The sequence below is a fragment of the Patiria miniata genome, unplaced genomic scaffold (genome assembly GCF_015706575.1).
Source record: "Patiria miniata isolate m_02_andy unplaced genomic scaffold, ASM1570657v1 HiC_scaffold_19, whole genome shotgun sequence".
Lineage (NCBI taxonomy): Eukaryota > Metazoa > Echinodermata > Asteroidea > Valvatida > Asterinidae > Patiria > Patiria miniata.
In genome coordinates this window covers 12,530,001-12,549,226 of record NW_024037057.1, presented here as the reverse complement: position 1 = coordinate 12,549,226, position 19,226 = coordinate 12,530,001, and the positions used below count along the sequence as shown (strand labels likewise).

Below are 19,226 nucleotides of genomic sequence, written 5' to 3'. Positions count from 1 at the left end.
CCACCCAACTAGTTTGAACCTTTTCTCATTATGGTAGATAACTCTATCTTACCTCACAGGCGTAGCTAGAGGGGGAGTAAGGGGGATATTTAACCCTCCACAATATTTTGTAAAGACTGCCCTTTTCCATTCAAATGCCCTTTTTTTTCACCAGCGTTCCCCCCCCCCATTTTTTTTAAAGTGCCCTTTTTATACGAAATGCCTTTTTTTCTGAACAAGTGCCCTTTTAAAAATGAAGTGGTGCCCTTTTTTGTGCCTTCTGCCTTTTTGGGCCGATGCCTTTTTAGTTGAATTTTACGCATGTATCGCCCTGAAAAACACCATATATTGTCTGTTAGTATGCATAATCGTACGCTTTATGATTTTACGGAGGCCAAGTGTCCGGAGAAGAAAACGTGTCTACATTTCACCGGGGATCTGCAAGTGCCCTTTTCAAAAAAATTATACTCCCATCAATAAAAATGACCGTGCTATGTCACTGTACTTTCAGGATCACATACTAATACTACTTCTACTTCATACTAAACATTACTACTTCGGAAATAACAAGGAGTACTATAGTCAACCTCTATTGCTGATATTGAAACACGGGTAGATGGAGCTCGTTAGCCTAGGTCGGCAGTCCATCTAGGAGAAGGAAAACTCTGATTCCAAACCCGGGCATATGGAGCCCGGTAACGTTAAATCGCATCCACATTTCCAGCTATGGGTTAAACAGTGAAGCCACGGCAGCAGGGGGTGGATTCTCCTCTCTGGCGTCTTTGACATTTCGGAGTAGCGACAGGAGGACTTCAGCCAGGTGTCTTTATCGTTTGAAGTAGCAACTGGGCGAGATGATCAGCATCATGAGTCTGATACTGCGGGGCAGTCATGTCGCTGGCCAAGTCGTCTGGTTCTTTTTCCTGTCACTTGATTCCCCAGCCACATGACCCAGAGGGTGGGAGAGTACCTGCACAATGCTCTCCTTACCTAATCCTTGTGCAGGCCACTTCGGCAACCTTGACTCAAAGTCGCAAAGCGACAAGGTCTCTTGTGGTACAGGCAGGCTTGAGAAGCTGGAAGCCGTTAGCAAGAACTTGCATTTGCGCGGCCCAGGAGTGATGGTCGCACAGCTTCTGATGGGTGACAGTGCTGTGAGGTCCTTCCTGGGTGACCAGGCGGCCTTTTTAGGGATGCCCCGCCTGCCTCAATACGAGGACGCCTCTAGAAAATGTGAGGTAAAAAAGGCTCACCCTCAACTAACCTGGCTGGCTGCCCACGGTCAGCGGGTTCTCCACTTCAGTGGGTGCAACCATAAATCAAAGCTACAGATCGCATGTTGGAATTTACGAACTCTCCTTGACAACAATCCCAACCTTCCCAAGAGAAGAACTGCTTTGCTTGCCAAAGAACTCGACGCCTTCAGCGTGGACATTGCTGCTCTCTCAGAGATGAGACTCCTGGACACGGGGGAAAGGACAGAAAAGACCCACACGTTCTTCTGGTCTGGTAACCCTAAGGGATCAAACCTACAGGGTACATCCGGCACTGGTTTCGCCATTGCCAACCGGCTACTGAGCCAACTGACCGAGATGCCTCGACCAGTGTCTGACCGATTGATGACCCTTCGCCTCGCTATCTCCACCTCCACGCACATGACTTTGATCAGTGTGTACGCTCCGACAATGACTCATGACCCTGTCAACCTAGCTGCTTTTTACTCTCAGCTTAAAGAGGTGCTGCAAAACATCCCCAGCACAGACACAGTTGTGGTGCTTGGCGACTTCAACGCCAGAGTCGGATGCAATCAAGATGCATGGCCAGGAGTCCTTGGCAGATTTGGACGGGGATCTTACAACAGCAATGGAGAGCTCTTATTGCAATTGTGCACCGAGTTCTCACTCACAGTGACCAACACCCTTTTTAATGTGCCTGCTCATCATTACTACTCATGGAGACATCCAAGGTCTGGACACGCTCATCTTCTGGACTATGTTCTGATTAGTCAGAACAAGATCCGTGACGTGTGCATCACTAGAGCCATGAAAGGCCCAGAATGTAGCACTGACCACTACATGATAAGATGTAGACTCAAGGTCTCTATCCATCAGCCTAGACGGAGAACAGCCCCTCGCCCAAGCAAGAAGCTTAATGTCAGTCGACTCAGGGAGGCCAGTGCTAGGGAAGACCTCTCAACTATCTTCAGTCAGCGCTTCTCCCGAGCTAGCAGTTCCACTGCTGCTGAGAAGTGGCAGAACTTCAGCTCATGCCTTTAAAAAGCTGCTAAAGAAGTATTAGGGCACCCAAAGTGCAGAAATCAGGACTGGTTCAATGATTCGGACTCCCGCATTTCAGAGCTCCTCAAAGCTAAGCGTAAAGCCCACCAGGCCTGTCTTGCCAAGCCCAGATGCCAGAGAACCAAATCTGAGTTCGCCAGAGTGAAGGCAGAACTGCAACGCAAGCTCAGAGACATGGAAGACAAGTGGCGGGATCAGAAAGCTGAAGAAATTCAGTGAATGGCAGACATGGGGGACACCAGACGCTATTACCAAGCACTGAAGACTGCCTTTGATCATGGAGGAACACAGTCCAGCCCTCTCCTTGCACCTGATGGCAATACCCTCTTGACTGAACAGGGTGAAATTCTTGAACGATGGCGGATACATTTCGATCAGCTCTTGAATCGAAGATCAAATGCTGACATCTCGATTCTTGAGAGAATCCCTCAGCGTCCAGTGCTTCTCAGTGCTGATGACCCTCTGCTCATAAATGAAGTGTGGCAGGCTGTAAGAAGCCTTGCCTCCAACAAATCCTCCGGAATGGATGGTATCCAGGCTGAGATCTACCAAAATGGAGAACAGAGTACCAGTAATCTATATGATGTGCTCTCAGCCATTTGGAATGAGAAGTTTGTACCACAGGAGTTCAAGGATGCCGTCATCATTCCCATCTTCAAAAAGAAAGGCAACAAGCAAGACTGTGTCAACTATAGAGGCATCTCACTCCTGTCAGTCGCTGGCAAAGTGCTTGGCAAAGTAATTCTGGAGCGCCTCAAACCCATCCTCGATGCAGTCCTCCCCGAGTCGCAGTGTGGCTTTCGTAGCTCCAGATCGACCATCGATATGATCTTCACACTGCGCCAGGTGCAGGAGAAAGCTCTGGAGCAGAACATGCCCCTGTACATCGTGTTCATTGACTTTACCAAAGTGTTTGACACAGTGAACAGGGAGTTTCTCTGGTCTCTCCTGCGTCGATATGGCTGTCCTGAAGGCATTGTCAGCCTCACCTCTCAGCTCCACATTGAGATGATGGCTCAAGTCTCTCTCAACGGCACACTCTCAGACCAGTTCACTGTGATTCAAGGTGTCAAACAAGGCTGTGTGCTGGCTCCCTCCCTGTTCTCCATCTACCTCAGTGCTGTCTTAGAACTGTGTCCAAAGCACGGTGGTGTTTATCTCAGAACACGTTCAGACGGGAAGTTGTTCAGCGCCAGCCGTCTCAAGGCCAAGACCCTGACCAGAATTGTTTGTGTTCTCGAACTGCTTTATGCAGATGACTCTGCCATGGTGTCACACTCTGCGGCGGAACTCCAGGCCATGCTTGATGCCTTCCACTCAGTCGCCTAAAGCCTCGGTCTTACCATCAAAATCAGAAAGACCGAGGTCATGCTCCAGCCTCCTAAACTCACTGCCTACGTTGACCCAGAGCTGTCCCTTGGTGGGAATCCACTTCAAGCTGTGCACAGCTTCACTTACCTCGGCAGCACAGTTTCCAATGATAACAGCCTGGACAAAGAAGTGGAAAGGCGCATTAGTGCGGCCGCTGCAGCCCATGGGAAGCTCCAGTCAAAGGTTTGGAAGAGACATGGCATCCGGCTAACAACCAAGTGCAAGGTGTACCGTGCAGTAGTCCTCACCTGCTTGCTTTACTCCTCTGAAACCTACACTCTGTATCGTCGCCACATCAAGAGACTCCAGCGCGTGCAGATGTACCAGCTGAGACATCTCCTCAAGATCTCCTGGCGAAACAGGATTAGTAATGTGGAAGTAAGAAGACGAGCAGGCATCCCCAGTGTTGAGGCACTACTCACTCAGAGCCAACTGCGATGGAGCGGCCATGTAGCCCGCATGGACGGTCTGCGGCTTCCTAAGGCTGTCTTATACGGCGAACTTATCAGAGGCGCAAGAAATAGAGGCAGACCCAAGCTGAGATTCAAAGACTGTCTCAAGAGACACCTGAAGGCCTGTGCCATCGACGTCGACTCCTGGGAGGTCACAGCAAGCGACCGATTACGGTGGAGATCTGCTGTCAGAGGTTCTGTTACCCTCATTGATGACCGCCTGGCTGAAGAGACAGCAGAGCGCAGTCGCAAGCGTGCTGCCAGGGCTGCATTAGTGGCCAACCTTCATGCTCACATCTCTCGCTTTTGCTGCCGCCACTGCGGCAGACAGTGTTCTCACCAAATTGGAGTCTATGCCCACGAACGATATTGCCGAAGTCGTCATACTCCTCAGGAGTGACAGCCAGAGAGAGTGAAATAGGGAAACTTTACGTATAGTACCATACTATGGTATATAGGACATAGTAGTAATGCCGTGGTAGTTTACTATGGGTACCAGACCACGACAATACCCTGGTACTGACTCATGGTATGGGATCGAATCAAATTAATTTTTATTTCAAGATTGTGGATATCCACTTGATCCTTCATTGTTCAAAGCGTTTAATTAAGTTCGGATGTGAATACGCGAAACATTCGAATGAATAAGTTAATGAAGGCCTACATCATAAAGGTAGTGCTCAAAAAGCCGTTGCATGCATGCTTACTGTCATCAGTAGTAGACTGTGATGTTGTGAAGTCTGTAGAGAACATGGTGGATGTTTCCTCTGAGGTGGACAGTGAACCTAACGAAAGGAGTAACAAAAGGTTTGTAATTGCTTAAATGCATAGAGCATCATTTGCATTTATTCCAAGTTACTTGGGTTAAAAATGGTACTGGTACGAAAAACCAGGTGAAATTATTTCGCTTGTATGTTTTTAAGAAGATTTTTTTTGAAGGCCGGTGATTTAATACTATCAGTCAAGACCGACTGACTTTAAAAATAAAGAGTTTTATCGACAATATCGTGTTTTGTTATCAAAAGGTTGTACATGGTTTTTCACTGTTTTCTCGAAAAGTGTAATATCCTCTTAGGTCAAAATTGGACAGATTAGGTTTTGAACATTCATCTTTAGATTTTGAGAGGTTTAAATACTGGGAACAAAAAACATGCATAAAAAAAAATCGAATTATTGGTTCATACGATGCTAAGGCCCTATAGACGAATTTCAAATTCGAGTTAAAACCGAGGCTCTCAGTGCCAAGCCATTGTATGCCAATGATGACCTTTTCTTTTTTTAATCTTCTCAACAAAAGACAACACTGAGGGATTCGTTGTCAGTGCCAAGTTGAAATTCATTAATACAAAATGACAATTTATATAAAACTAGTCACATCATCACGATTGGCTGGTACTAGAACATTCCTATACAATGTACGTTTATATTGACTTCTTATTATCAAAGTACAAGTTCAGGTCTTCAGTATAAGTCCACTTTCGTATTACATGTATTGTTTTTGTGTTTATTGGGAAGGGGCCTCATCAATTAATCAAAGGCAGTGACAACTCAGTACCTGAGTTGTGAGTTCGCAAAGCTGGTCATGGTAATGCAGATAAACACATACTTTAGTTTGAACGTACCTGTAGTTGTCGCGCCATTATCACAAGTAACTCCTGCCTCCCCTCCCAGCTCACAAATTGTCCAGCCCGGAACGAGTTGGCATTCAGCTAAGCTAACTTCATCGCCTTGGCAGTCAACACTGTCAAAAATGATCGGACTTGATCCTATGCCGAAGTGAGTATAGCGCCAAGCATTGGATGCCGAAGTGTAACCAAGCATGCGACAGACGACATCAGCATCATTAAGGTCCCATGTATTATCACAGACTGAACCCCACTCGCCTTGGTAGAAAACCTCAACTCGGCCCTCGTACGAGGAGTTTGCACCAACTAGACGAACTGAAACTGGAGCAAAAACAGAACATAAAAAGGTAAATGGCCTAGATATAACAAAATCACCACAGCTTTGGAATACATGTAACACGGACTGCGATATTCAACCTCTATAACAATTAAAACAGGTAGATCAAGTTGTGTGTTGTTATTTTCAGATCATCTAGCGCACTCTGGACAATGCGAATATTTTATCAAGATGTACAATGTGAGTTCAATGAAATGACAATGATTTAAACTTATTTCGGAGTTACATTCAAACAACCAGGAGTTATTTTCATCACCTTTTATTAATATCACGATCAATCAAGTTTATCACTAGGAAGATAAATATTACTTTTGGTATTCTGATACCATGGGAATGTATACGGGCCAAGTGAACTAGCTTGCATCGAACCATTTCAGTGCTGGTAATATTTGACATGGTACAAGGACATCATGCCAGGTCATTGTGTCGTACCATGGTATAGAACCATGTGATACCGTACGTATAAGTACTACACTTCGGTATAGGACGTTTACTAATGCCGCGGTACTTGTACCAGACCATGACAATACCCTGGTACTGCTTTGTATGGGATCGAATCAAATTAATTTCTATTTCTAGATTTTGGATGTCCACTTGATTCTTCATTATTCAAAGCGTTATTTAAGTTCAGATAAAGGCATAAAACATGATGTCAATGCTCAAAAGATGTTGCCTGCATGCTTACTCGCATAAGCAGTAGACTGTGATGGCGTGAAGTCCGCAGACAACGAGGTGGATGTTTCATCTGTGGTTGAAGTTGAACCTAGCAAAAGAAGTAACAGAAGGTACGTGCGTAATTGCTTAAAGGCAAGTAGAATCATTTGCATTTATGCCAGAAAGTCACTTACCGAAGTATAATCAAAAGCTTACCCGGATTAGAAAATCGTACTGGTACGAAACACCATGTAAAATTATTCCGTCTGAGGAATCAGAAAAGGCAGGTGATTTGTAACTATCAATCACGTGACTGACTTTTGGAAATAAAGAGTTGCTTGCACAAAGTCGTGTTTCATGATCAAAAGGGTAGGCATGGTTTGTCACTGTTTTTGAATTTTCGTAAAGCGTAACGTCCTCCGAGGTGAAAATTCAACACTTTAGGTCTTAAACATTTATATTCGGATTTTGAGAGGTGCTATTACTGGGCACAAAAACCTGCATTAATTAAAAGCAAATGAACTTATATGGTTTTTTTTATGGACAATGTGTAGAAATGAATTACAGGTACTGAATTTCAGCATTTGGCAACGTTGGAAAACTATGCGCATATCATGCACTGGTCCAGAACACTTTCAAATGTCCCGGGTCAGAATTTCCAAGGAATCCGTGTTCTATTTAGTCTGATACTTTTCCGGGATCCAAATGACAAGGGTAAACATATAAGGCTACCCACCTCTGGCGGTAGACTGACAATTGTTAACGTTTAGTCTACCTACCTCTGGCGGTAGACCGGCAAGGGTAAACGTTAAGGCTACCTACCTCTGGCGCCAGGTATACTGCGTTTTAACTACCTATACCTCTGACGGTATACTTACAGGGGTAAACCTTTAAGGCTACCTGCCTCTGGCCGTAGACTGACAAGAGTAAACGTTTAGGCTACCTACCTCTGGTGGTAGACTCTGTTGGTGGTTGAGTTGATTCTGGCAAAGTCCTTTCAGTAGAAAAATAATCGTCCCAATAAGACCAATCTAAGAAAAAAAATCATCATGGAAAATCGATTACAGATGAGATTAGCAGGCCTATAAAAGCAGGTATATAAAAAAAAAAATACTTATAACATCATCATATGAGAAAAGACCAATCAGATTGGTAGCCTATACTAAATTAACTTCAGATAGGCCTTATTGGCCTAATTGATATAAACTTTAATTTTCGGGATTTGTTGTTTAAATGAATATCTTAACTTTTTTTCTCCCACAATGCTGAGTTTTTCTGAAAAGTATAAGCAGTGAACATTTTTATAAGGCCATTCTACTGACTGTTGTTGTTTTTTTCCTTCTAAATTGCTAACCTACGACAGACGATGGATCTTCTGTCGATTCTGGAGGGATGGTATCTGGAGGCCTAAATGAAGATGTGACTCCTGTCGTCGCGGTGGTTTCTGAATGACAGGGAAATAAAAAGAACGTAAAGGCTGCAGTCGTGTAAATATGTGCCTATAAGGTTCGATGGGGTTAGTGCGAAAAAAACTCCCCTAGACTCCGTAAACTCCGTAAACTACAAGACTCAACAACACTTACCACACCCATCTGTAACAAATCGATCGGCCAGGGTGCCTTTGGTTCTTCTGGAACAAGCTCACTCAAGAAATCCGCCAGTCTGACTCAGTGACAACATTTCGAAAACGTTTGAAGACAGAACTATTCAGAGCTCATTAATTCATTATTTTTTTGTACTGTTTTTTTTTTTTTGGTCAAGCGCCTTGATCTATCTTTTAGTTGTTTAGGATATTTGCGTTTTATAAGAACCTGCTATTAATAGTATTATTATTATTAGACATTGCAACTTTAACACAGTGTGGGATTGGGCTAGGCCCCAATTGAACGAAGTACTTTGTTGTCAGTAGGTTGCACTGAAGCAAGTGATGCGCTGTAGACCAAATCGTGTTTTATGACCAAAATTTTGTTTATATTTACATTTACATTACTGAATGTCTGTATGCTAATTTCCTAATCTACGAACACATGGAATTCGTGTTCTAATACCTCTGGTGGTAGACTAACAAGGGTAAACGTTTAGGTTACCTAACTCTGGCGGTAGACCGACAATGGTTAACATTCAGGCTACCTACCTCTGGCGGAAGACTGACAAGGGTTAACGTTTAGTCTACATACCTCTGGCGGTAGAGTAACAATGGTAAACGTTTAGGTTACCTAACTCTGGCGGTAAGCCGACAAGGGTAAACGTTTAGGCTACCTACCTCCGGCAATAGACCGGCAACGGTAAACGTTTAGGCTACCGAACTCTGGCGGTAGACCGACGAGGCTAAACGTTTAGGCTACCTACATCTGGCAGTAGACTGACAATGGAAAACGTGAAGGCTACCCTGTACCTCTAGCGGCAGGTAGACTGCGTTTAGGCAACGTACATCTTTAAGGCTACCTGCCTCTGGCGGTAGACTGACAAGAGTAAACGTTAAGGATACGTACCTCTGGTGGTAGACTCTGTTGGTGAATCAGTCGATTCTGGCGCAATTGTCCTTTCAGTAGAATAATCGTCCCAATAAGACCAATCTGAGAAAAGACCAATCATCATTGGAAATCGATTACAGATGAGACCGCAGGCCTATAATAGCAGGCATATAATAATTTGAGTAAAAGGATTAATCTGAGAAAAGACCAATCAGATTGGTTGGCCTATACTGAATTAACTTCAGACAGGCCTTATAGGCCTAATTGATATAAACTTTAATTTTCGGGATTTGTTGTTTAAATAAATATCTTAAACTTTTTTCTCCCACAATGCTGAGTTTTTCTGAAAAGTATAAGCAGTGAACATTTTTATAAGGCCGTTCTACTGACTGTTGTTTTTTTTTCTTCTAAATTGCTAACCTACGAATGACGATGGATCTTCTGTCGATTCTGGAGGGATGGTATCTGTAGGCCTAGATGAAGATGGGACTCCTGTCGTCGCGGTGGTTTCTGAATGACAGGAAACAAAAATAAAAAGAACGTTAAGGCCGCAGTCGTGTAAATATGTGCCTATAAGGTTCGATGGGGTTAGTGCGAAAAACACTCCCCTAGACTCCGTAAACTGCATAAACTCCGCAAACTCCGTAAACTACAAGACTCAACAACACTTACCGCACCCATCTGTAACAAATCGATCGGCCAGGGTGCCTTTGGTTATCTGGAACAAGCTCACTCAAGAAATCTGCCAGTCTGACTCAGTGACAACATTTCGAAAACGTTTGAAGACAGAACTATTCAGAGCTCATTAATTCATTTTTTTGTTGTACTGTTTTTTTTGGGTCAAGCACCTTGATCTAGCTTTTAGTTGTTTAGGATATGTGCGTTTTATAAGAACCCGCTATTAATAATATTATTATTATTAGACATTGTTACTTTAACACAATGTGGGATTGGGCTAGGCCCCAATTGAACGAAGTAGTTTGTTGTCAGTAGGTTGCACTGAAGCAAGTGATGCGCTGTAGACCAAATCGTGTTTTATGACCAAAATTTTGTTTATATTTACATTTACATTACTGAATGTCTGTATGCTAATTTCCTAACCTACGAATACAGGCGCTGTTGTTGCCTCTTCTGTCGGTTCTGGAGAAATGGTTTCTATAGATGAAAACGGGACTTCTGTCGTCGGTGCTAATTCTGAATGACCAAAAATAAAAAGATTGTAAAGGCTGCAGTAGTGTAAATGTGTGTCCATAAGTTGGGGGTGGGGTTAGAACGAACAAATTGAAACTCCCTAGACTGCAAATAAAAAAGTTGGGTTGGGCTAGCGCTAGGCACCCATTATTGAAATAAACTAGTTTATTATACAGTGGGCCAAACTAAGTATATGTATACTTTATCTTCAAGCAAACTTGAATTCTTGATGCTGATTAGTCGATCCATGACCACAAACTGTGCTACATTACTAAGCGAAGCTCTATTATAAAATAGCATCCACATTTACCAATCAACAGCTTAGGCCACATTTCTGATCGAAATGACGTCACAGTTTCTAAAATCGACTTCGATTTGCCGGCTCGCATAACATTTACATGTCAGGATATATCAGGCGTTCGACCGTGGCTCTGCACACGTGATGTTTGATCTCCAGACAACATTTTTTGTAATGCTAAAAACTGAGCAGTTGAACACTTATACCATCTATTAGTTTATTCCGAAGTTTCAGCTTAATTTTACTGTTGCAAACGCTAGTGTTACACCTTGAACTAAGGCAACTCCAAGGCGAATTTCGCTGGACCGGGTTTTTTTGCCGACCAAAAACAACACGTGGCTTTCAGGTTGGCCGATTTTGCCGCAACAATGACGAGGCGCATTATTAGCATATCCATTAGCGTGATTCTGCGTAACTTCGCGTGGGGCTCGGTATCGACCGATGGAAGCTGAGGAAAAGGCTGATATTTATCAATTAATATGTTGTGAAAGATGCAAAAGTGCGACATTTTACTACACACCATTATGGATAGGAACCTTATAAATATTCGTGAGGCTTGAACAGATTGACACATATTGCAAAACACTATTTGTTACAGCTTTGAAAAATGGATGTACCGACGCCTTTTTTTCCAATTTCAACAAAAAATACTGAACATATCAAAATGATTTTTATCACATAGTTGCATCCTTTTAAGACAAACAAACCCTGAAAGTTGCATGAAGATACGGTCTTTCAAACGGGAGAAATTTGTTTCCAACAGGTCTGTGTGCAGCTTGATTCATTTAAAATAAAGTTTTACATAACCTTTACAAATCCGCCTTCGTTATGATGTATTAGTGGTTCACAGATAGAATTATGTAGCAGGCGTATTATCCCTAAAGAAGCACTATAGAATCGACAGTATAGCTTCAAAATCAAGGCAGGTGAAAACCCATCACATGATAAAAGAAAAAAATAGACCTAAGACATATACATCACGCTTTGTCTACATGTTCGCCTTCTGATCATATAGAAAGCGCACATTCACACAGGTGCTATAATGTAAAAGATATGTTATGTCGAAATACCATGTCTCATACAGCAGGCAGTCAGGTGTAAAATCAAATACCAACCTGGTGGTGAACCGGTGTACAGTGTGACAGCAATCCATCCAGAAGAAACATTACATGGGGCAAGACCAGTCACTAGATCCTCACCCATTATAATGGTAAACACTCCAGATGATTCTAAACGCACGCGACAAGTTTCTATTGTGTCTTCAGCCGTCTGGACAATATCACAAGACCGAGCAGACTGCCAGGCATTTCTTTTGTAAACGTAGAGTCCTGTTCGACTCTGAGTCAACATGACCTTCATGAATAGTTGGAAACAAAAACAACTAAACAATACCGGAAAATACACTATTCTAATTTCTAAACGTGACAGTATATTATTATACACAAACCCATTTGTATTGATTGATTGGTAATTCAGTACATCACTTTGACTTTTCAGTTCATAAATGGTATATTTTTCCAACATTAAGATTATAAGATACAGCGAAAGTTGGAGCATGTTAATCGTTGAAAATGTATTTAAAAAGTGACCTTCAAAATTATCATAAAATAGTATACAAGTTGTAATTTTATAAGGACAAATTGGTTGGGAGGATTGTTTGAAAGAAAATAGGATATCAAAGAAAATAAATATAAAAATCACGTTTTCTGATGTAAAACTATATTTGTTCTGATATGGTATGGCTTCGGAAAATAAGAATTAATCCTTTTCATCGGTTCTTTTAATTTGAACCAAAAACGTTATGGAAATTCCATCAACAGCCACAATTGCAGTATCCACTTCTATTTTACACAACATTTGCACTGGTAAGCTAGTTTCACACGGGCGAGCATGTAGTTCTTTCTCACCAACTCTGTACATGTATAATATTCTTCTAAAATTGCGAAGGGTGACACCAATTTCTTTTAATTTTACATCCCCAAATTATTGCAAACAAAAGTGAAATGGTACATGCAATCTCTATTTATACTAACCTCCTGATCATATTTGAGGATCAGTTTATCCAAACTGTCTGAAGAATAAAATCCTTCAGCTGGCCAAGACTGAATGATAGTGGGACGTTCTGCCAAAAAAAAAAAGTTTGACCACAGATAATATGTATGTTCAATTCACACGCAACCAGTTTCCCTTAACACCTTATGTTTGCACGGGCCTCGTGTGTGTGTGGAATGGACTTGATCAGTCTATAAAATCACAGTCCTCTGTGGGCCGATTCAAAATCAGTTGCAAGAACCATCCCAATATTTAGCATAGTATCTTTCTCTTTCTGCATTATGACCAGCCGTTATACCCCGATTAAATGCCCCCATAGGTTTCGGATTTATATATCATGTAGTCGTTGTATTTCTTATTGGACTAAAAACAACTACATATGTAATCCCTCTGAGAAATTCTTGCCACCATTTACTTTTGCCATGATTACATCACTTCTAATTCAAGTTTTTAGCACTATATTAGGCACAGTAATCCAGATAGCTTCAAGACATTTTATCTTTTTTTTTCAATTTCCCTTTCTATTAAGCTTCCGGGATGTGCTGTTTTAGCCTTTTGGTCCAAAATGCTTTTCCGAGAAAACGAATAATATGTACCAAGGATAAAACGTAACGCACACACCTGTAACTAGCAATTTTGTTCCCCTGTGATACGCATGAGTAGTCTTCATATCGTACCTTCCTTGTGTCTGATGAATTGAAATAGACCTTTATCATGCTGCCACCATTTCAGTCATATTCTCTGTATCCAATAACAGTACTGAATGATATTTTTTTTTGTGCAAACTATTTTTCCTTCCAGCCTCGCTTTGGCTACGTTGATTTGAATGGGGAAAAATCAAGACGGCCGCAACATGATAATGGTCTATAACAAAAGCTGTCCACTGTGAGCGCGCTCTATGCCAGCTTTATATTCCTACAAGCAGCCGTATCTCACCTGTGTCAGAGCAACTTGATGGAGGCGCTGGGGTCGTGTAGTACGGAGTCTCACTAGATTCTATACAAATAAAAGTATTTTTAGCAAAAGCACTACCTAAATTGTGTGACATGATAATTATAAAAATGGATACAATCAATTGTTAGGAAGTGGATTTTGAAAACCAGAAATCGTTAACAAATCAGATCAAACCCAAAACTGCAGGAGCTGATGTTGGGTAACATGAATGGGGAACACATAGAAACCATCTTCTGGGATGAAAGTGAGTCAATTATTGAACCTCGGATAATTTACATGGATCTGGAAACTTATTCCATAACTATATCATGAATATATATAATACATTCTTCGTCAATTCATTCTTGTGAATAAACCGCGGTTAGCCTATACTTCTTTAAATGGTGTTCTTACCATACACCAAGCCACTGTACAATACTTTGTAGAAATCGGGATCTGTAACAGCAGCTGACGGAGCATAACGTGGCCCAGGACCAGTTACCACACCCTCATCCAACAACACATGAAACACTTGCCCTCGAGCTAGCAGTGCTTTCAATGTCGCAGGGACAACAACTTGCATTGTGTCTGGGGCAGGAAAGTGAACGTTGTCATCAGCGGAGGCATCAATTGAAAATACCCGAAAACCGATGCAGTAGTAAACCTTGACAAAAGCAGGTCTACTCGGCCTATTCACCTGTGTGCGATATTTTATAATATGAATAAGAACAAAAGTCACATTATTCATCTCCCTTACACTTATTCGGCGTACATCCGTTGGCAAGTCATCACTGTTCAATGATAAGTAACTTTGTTATATCGTGTGCTTGGATACTGTTTTCATTGGTCTAGGACCGCCACGTGTCTCGACAATAAAACTGCATGTCACACACTAATAAGGGTGATTTCTCACTGTGCTCATTGCGCGTTGCGCGCGCGCGTGGAACCTGCCGGCGCACCAGCTTTGCGCAATGAGAACTGAGACTCCGGCAGGACACCAAAGCCTTCAGTTATCAAAGGTTACATCGTCATGATTCTATTTATTTCTCACACAGTTGTTATAATTATATAACTGACACACAGATCCTAGTCATTTGATTGGTGGAACTCACATCACATGGCATTTGTTATTGCTCCCATTCACGCCGCGGCTCAAAAAGTACTATCCGCCCATGGGGAATGGGAAATACTATTCAACAGTTAGGATCATGACGCGGTATTTGTGTGCAAATGCATGCTGGTGTGCGCGTTCAGCGTTGCGCGTAGCGCGTATTGTTCCAAAGAGCCAGCGCTACAGCGTTAGGTTCAAACATTTTCGTGATGGGGTAGTTTGGAAGAGAGAGATAGATTTTCCTTCAGTTTGTATTGAAAAAAAAAGGTTCAAATATATCAAATGACAAGGATCTATATGTCAGTTATATAAAACAAATATTGAGTGGCTTTAAATTGTGAAATTCGCCTCGTGAAATGGAAAAGTCCAGATTTTACCTCGCGATAATATTCCTCCCATTCCACGCTGAGCCACTCAATATTTGTATACCATTTATCTTTTTGAGTTATTGGCACTATATAACAAAACAATTGTTGACTGCTGTGATGTGTGATATGCCGTTTTTAACCCCCTCGGGGCGCATAGCACCCTCGGCTTATGCGCCCCTCGGGTGTTAAAAACGTCATGTCCCAAATCACACCAGTCAACAATTGTTTAATGAACATATGTAAGGTGTGCACAATCGCATGTAGATCTGGCATTTCAATGAAAGTATGTCCCATCATGCCACTGCATCCTTAGCATGATGCCCAGAAACACAAACACGTGATTACAAAGACTGTGTTACTAACAATTCGAAGGTAAAAAAAATCAATTTGAATAACAGCTTGCTGACGCATAGTGTACACGTTGCTATATCAACAGTACTCTTTCTATTATTCTTTTAATTTTATACAATAAAAGGTTGGTGAAATGTTTGAATAAGGGTGATATTTCTATTGCTTCTATTAAGAATTTGCTGTCATGCTGCAGCGCCCTTTCCGCTCGAACATGTGGCCTATTAGAGGGACCAGTGTTCATACTCACGTTTTGGTTGAATTTGAAATGGAAGATCCATGTAGAAAAGTCGGGAATTCTGGTGACTGCTGGATCGGGCCAGGTCTCAATTATAACAGGAGGGGATGCTGTACCGATATCAACAAAAAAAATCAACATATAGAGAAAGGAATTGGTTGGCATGTCAAATAGTGCAGTGGTTGTGGAAGGCTGAGGGAAAGTATGGGTTTCAAAAAAAAAATATCTGGTCTGTTTGACTGATCTGACATTGGAAAACAGATTTTTTTCTTTCTTTTTGTGGAATATGCCAAAATAAACAAGAACAGGTTATGTAATAGAAATAGGTACATACTGTAACATTTTTCTTTTGCCCGAATAGAACTGTGAAATAAAAAACATGCAATGCCACTGGGTACTCACCACGCCTTGATCGGTTGTTTTGCTTGAAAAAAAAAACTCAAAAAAGGAATAATCTATAAATGTGTTGTCATGTGGACAAATGCAGCTGCTTTGGCTGTTTAAAATTATCTGTGGCATGTGATGATGTCCTCGTGGCGTCAATTATAAGTTCATATGAGTCATCCCGTTCAATACGTAACTATCAAGTTACAATCAAACTGGACATAGAGTTTTGTTGATATAGATATTTAAAAAAAACACCTCTAATGTGACGTCACATGAAATAGGATGACGTCATAATTGACATTACTTCTCGATACAGACCTTTTCAAGGTGGTCTTTGTTTGTGCCAAGTTTTAGGGTTTCTGAATGCAGAAAATGTAGAATTTTGTACATAGAACATATAACAATAACATATGAAATGATGACATCATTGTATAGCATCGCTTCATAATTTGTGTACTAGTATATTTACCTAACTTCTCACCAACGTTTGATGAATTTTCCCATACATCTATTTTTTAAATCGATTTTTTTTGTGACGTCGTGATGACGTCAAACATTTTATTTGCCAAATTGTGTGGTATTTTCTATAACCTATGAAACCTTTAGCATTTTTGTTAGCAAGATATTAGTTCGGCAGCAACTTTACAATTCATATAAAACCACACGATGAGGACATCGTGACGTCACGTCAGTTTTCACCTACAGCACATCGCTGTCTATGTACACAACAACGTCCTTGTAAAAAAGCCTTATTTGTTCTTCTTATTGTTTCTTCTTTCTTGTTGTTCTATCCCAAATGCCTTAGAGTTTCAAGGTGGCACTTTAGACATTTTACATGTTGAGATCTCGATCAAACTTAACACAATCAAAGACCATACAGCAAAGATTGGTCGCGTAGATGGACGTCATGATGACGTCATCAAGTTGTTTTCATGATTTATCTTTTTTTAAAATATTATCCGCATATCTAACAAACAAAACTGCATAAACTCCGTAAATCCGCCAGTCTGACTCAGTGACAACATTTCGAAAACGTTTGAAGACAGAACTATTCAGAGCTCATTAATTCATTATTCTTTTGTACTGTTTCTTTTTTTGGTCAAGCGCCTTGATCTAGCTTTTAGTTGTTTAGGATATGTGCGCTTTATAAGAACCTGCTATTAATGTTATTATTATTAGACATTGCAACTTTAACACAGCGTTGGATTGGGCTATGCCCCAATTGAACGAAGTAGTTTGTTGTCAGTAGGTTGCACTCAAGCAAGTGATGCGCTGTAGACCAAATCGTGTTTTATGACCAAAATTTTGTTTATATTTACATTTACATTACTGAATGTCTGTATGCTAATTTCCTAACCTATGAATACAGGCGCTGTTGTTGCCTCTTCTGTCGGTTCTGGAGAAATGGTTTCTATAGATGAAGACGGGACTTCTGTCGTCGGTGCTAATTCTGAATGACCAAAAAAAAAAAGATTGTAAAGGCTGCAGTAGTGTAAATGTGTGTCCATAAGTTGGGGGTGGGGTAAGAACGAACAAATTGAAACTCCCTACACTGCAATTAAAAAAGTGGGGTTGGGCTAGGGCTAGGCACCCATTATTGAAATAAACTAGTTTATTATACAGTGGGCCAAACTAGCAAACTTGAATTCTTGATGCTGATTAGTCAATCCATGACAACAAACTGTGCTACATTACTAAGCGTATCGCTCTATTTTAAAATAGCATCCACATTTACCAATCAACAGCTTAGGCCACATTTCTGATCAAAATGACGTCACAGTTTCTAAAATCGACTTCGATTTGCCGGCTCGCATAACATTTACATGTCAGGATATATCAGGCGTTTGACCGTGGCTCTGCACACGTGATATTTGATCTCCAGACAACCTTTTTGGTGATGCTAAAAACAGAGCAGTTGAACACTTATACCATCTATTAATTTATTCCTGAATTTCAGCTTAATTTTGGTGTTGCAAACGCTAGTGTTACACCTTGAACTAAGGCAACTCCAAGGCAAATTTCGCTGGACCGGGTGTTTTTGCCGATAAAACAGCACGTGGTTTTCAGGTTGGCCGATTTTGCCGCAACAATGACGAGGCGCATTATTAGCATATCCATTAGCGTGATTCTGCGTAACTTCGCGTGGGGCTCAGTATCGACCGATGGAAGCTGAGGAAAAGGCTGATATTTATCAATTAATATGTTGTGAAAGAGGCAATAGTGCGAAATTTTACTACACACCATTATGGATAGGAACCTTATAAATATTCGTGAGGCTTGAACAGATTGACAGATACTGCAAAACACTATTTGTTACAGCTTTGAAAAATGGATGTACCGACGCCTTTTTTTTCCAATTTCAACAAAAAATACTGAACATATCAAAATGATTTTTATCACATAAATGCATCATTTTAAGACAAACAAACCCTGAAAGTTGCATGAAGATATAGTCTTTCAAACGGGAGAAATTTGTTTCCAACAGGTCTGTGTGCAGCTTGATTCATTTGAAATAAAGTTTTACATAACCTTTACAAATCCACCTTCGTTATAATGTATTAGTGGTTGAATTATTTAGCAGGCGTATTATCCCTAAAGAAGCACTATAGAATCGACAGTATAGTTTCAAAATCAAGGCAGGTGTAATCCCATCACATGATAAAAGAAAAAAAAATAGACCTGAGACATATACATCACGCTTTGTCTACATGTGCGCCTTCCGATCATATAGAAAGCGCACATTTACACATGTGCTATAATGTAAAACACATGTAATGTCGAAATACCATGTCTCATAAAGCAGGCAGTCGGGTGTAAAAACAAAAACCAACCTGGTGGTGAACCGGTGTACAGTGTGACAGCAATCCATCCAGAAGAAACATTACATGGGGCAAGACCAGTCACTACATCCTCACCCATTATAATGGTAAACACTCCATTACCATCAAGATTAGCTCCATTGTAAAACAAGGGACAGCTAGCTGTTTCTATTGTGTCTTGAGCCGTCTGGACAATATTACAGGTCTGAGCAGACTGCCAGGCACGTCTTCTGTAAATGTAAAGTCCTCTTCGACTCTGAGTCAACGTGACCTTCATGAATAGTTGGAAACA

At 41.2% G+C, this 19,226-nt stretch overlaps 2 protein-coding genes across 2 annotated transcripts in view; both read right to left on the bottom strand.

Annotated features, from left to right (window-relative positions):
• Nucleotides 1-12,010, bottom strand: part of LOC119725828 — a 54,855-nt gene extending 42,845 nt beyond the window's left edge. The window contains exons 1-9 of the mRNA XM_038197416.1: nucleotides 11,794-12,010; nucleotides 10,291-10,383; nucleotides 9,610-9,699; nucleotides 9,208-9,291; nucleotides 8,070-8,159; nucleotides 7,663-7,746; nucleotides 6,747-6,824; nucleotides 5,722-6,045; nucleotides 4,807-4,884 (exon numbers count right to left, since the gene is read on the bottom strand). Of these exons, the coding sequence (XP_038053344.1) occupies nucleotides 4,807-4,884; nucleotides 5,722-6,045; nucleotides 6,747-6,824; nucleotides 7,663-7,746; nucleotides 8,070-8,159; nucleotides 9,208-9,291; nucleotides 9,610-9,699; nucleotides 10,291-10,383; nucleotides 11,794-11,881 (1,009 nt within the window). The 5' untranslated portion in view covers nucleotides 11,882-12,010. The remainder of the gene's footprint in view (nucleotides 1-4,806; nucleotides 4,885-5,721; nucleotides 6,046-6,746; nucleotides 6,825-7,662; nucleotides 7,747-8,069; nucleotides 8,160-9,207; nucleotides 9,292-9,609; nucleotides 9,700-10,290; nucleotides 10,384-11,793) is intronic.
• Nucleotides 12,011-12,648: 638 nt separating this feature from the next.
• LOC119725434 lies at nucleotides 12,649-19,187 on the bottom strand. The gene is made up of 6 exons (XM_038196840.1): nucleotides 18,947-19,187; nucleotides 17,473-17,565; nucleotides 15,741-15,838; nucleotides 14,078-14,360; nucleotides 13,667-13,726; nucleotides 12,649-12,800 (listed from the first exon to the last, which is right to left on the bottom strand). The coding sequence occupies exons 1-6, from the start codon at nucleotides 19,032-19,034 to the stop codon at nucleotides 12,649-12,651; spliced, it is 774 nt and encodes a 257-aa protein (XP_038052768.1). The 5' UTR covers nucleotides 19,035-19,187.
• Nucleotides 19,188-19,226: the final 39 nt, after the last annotated feature.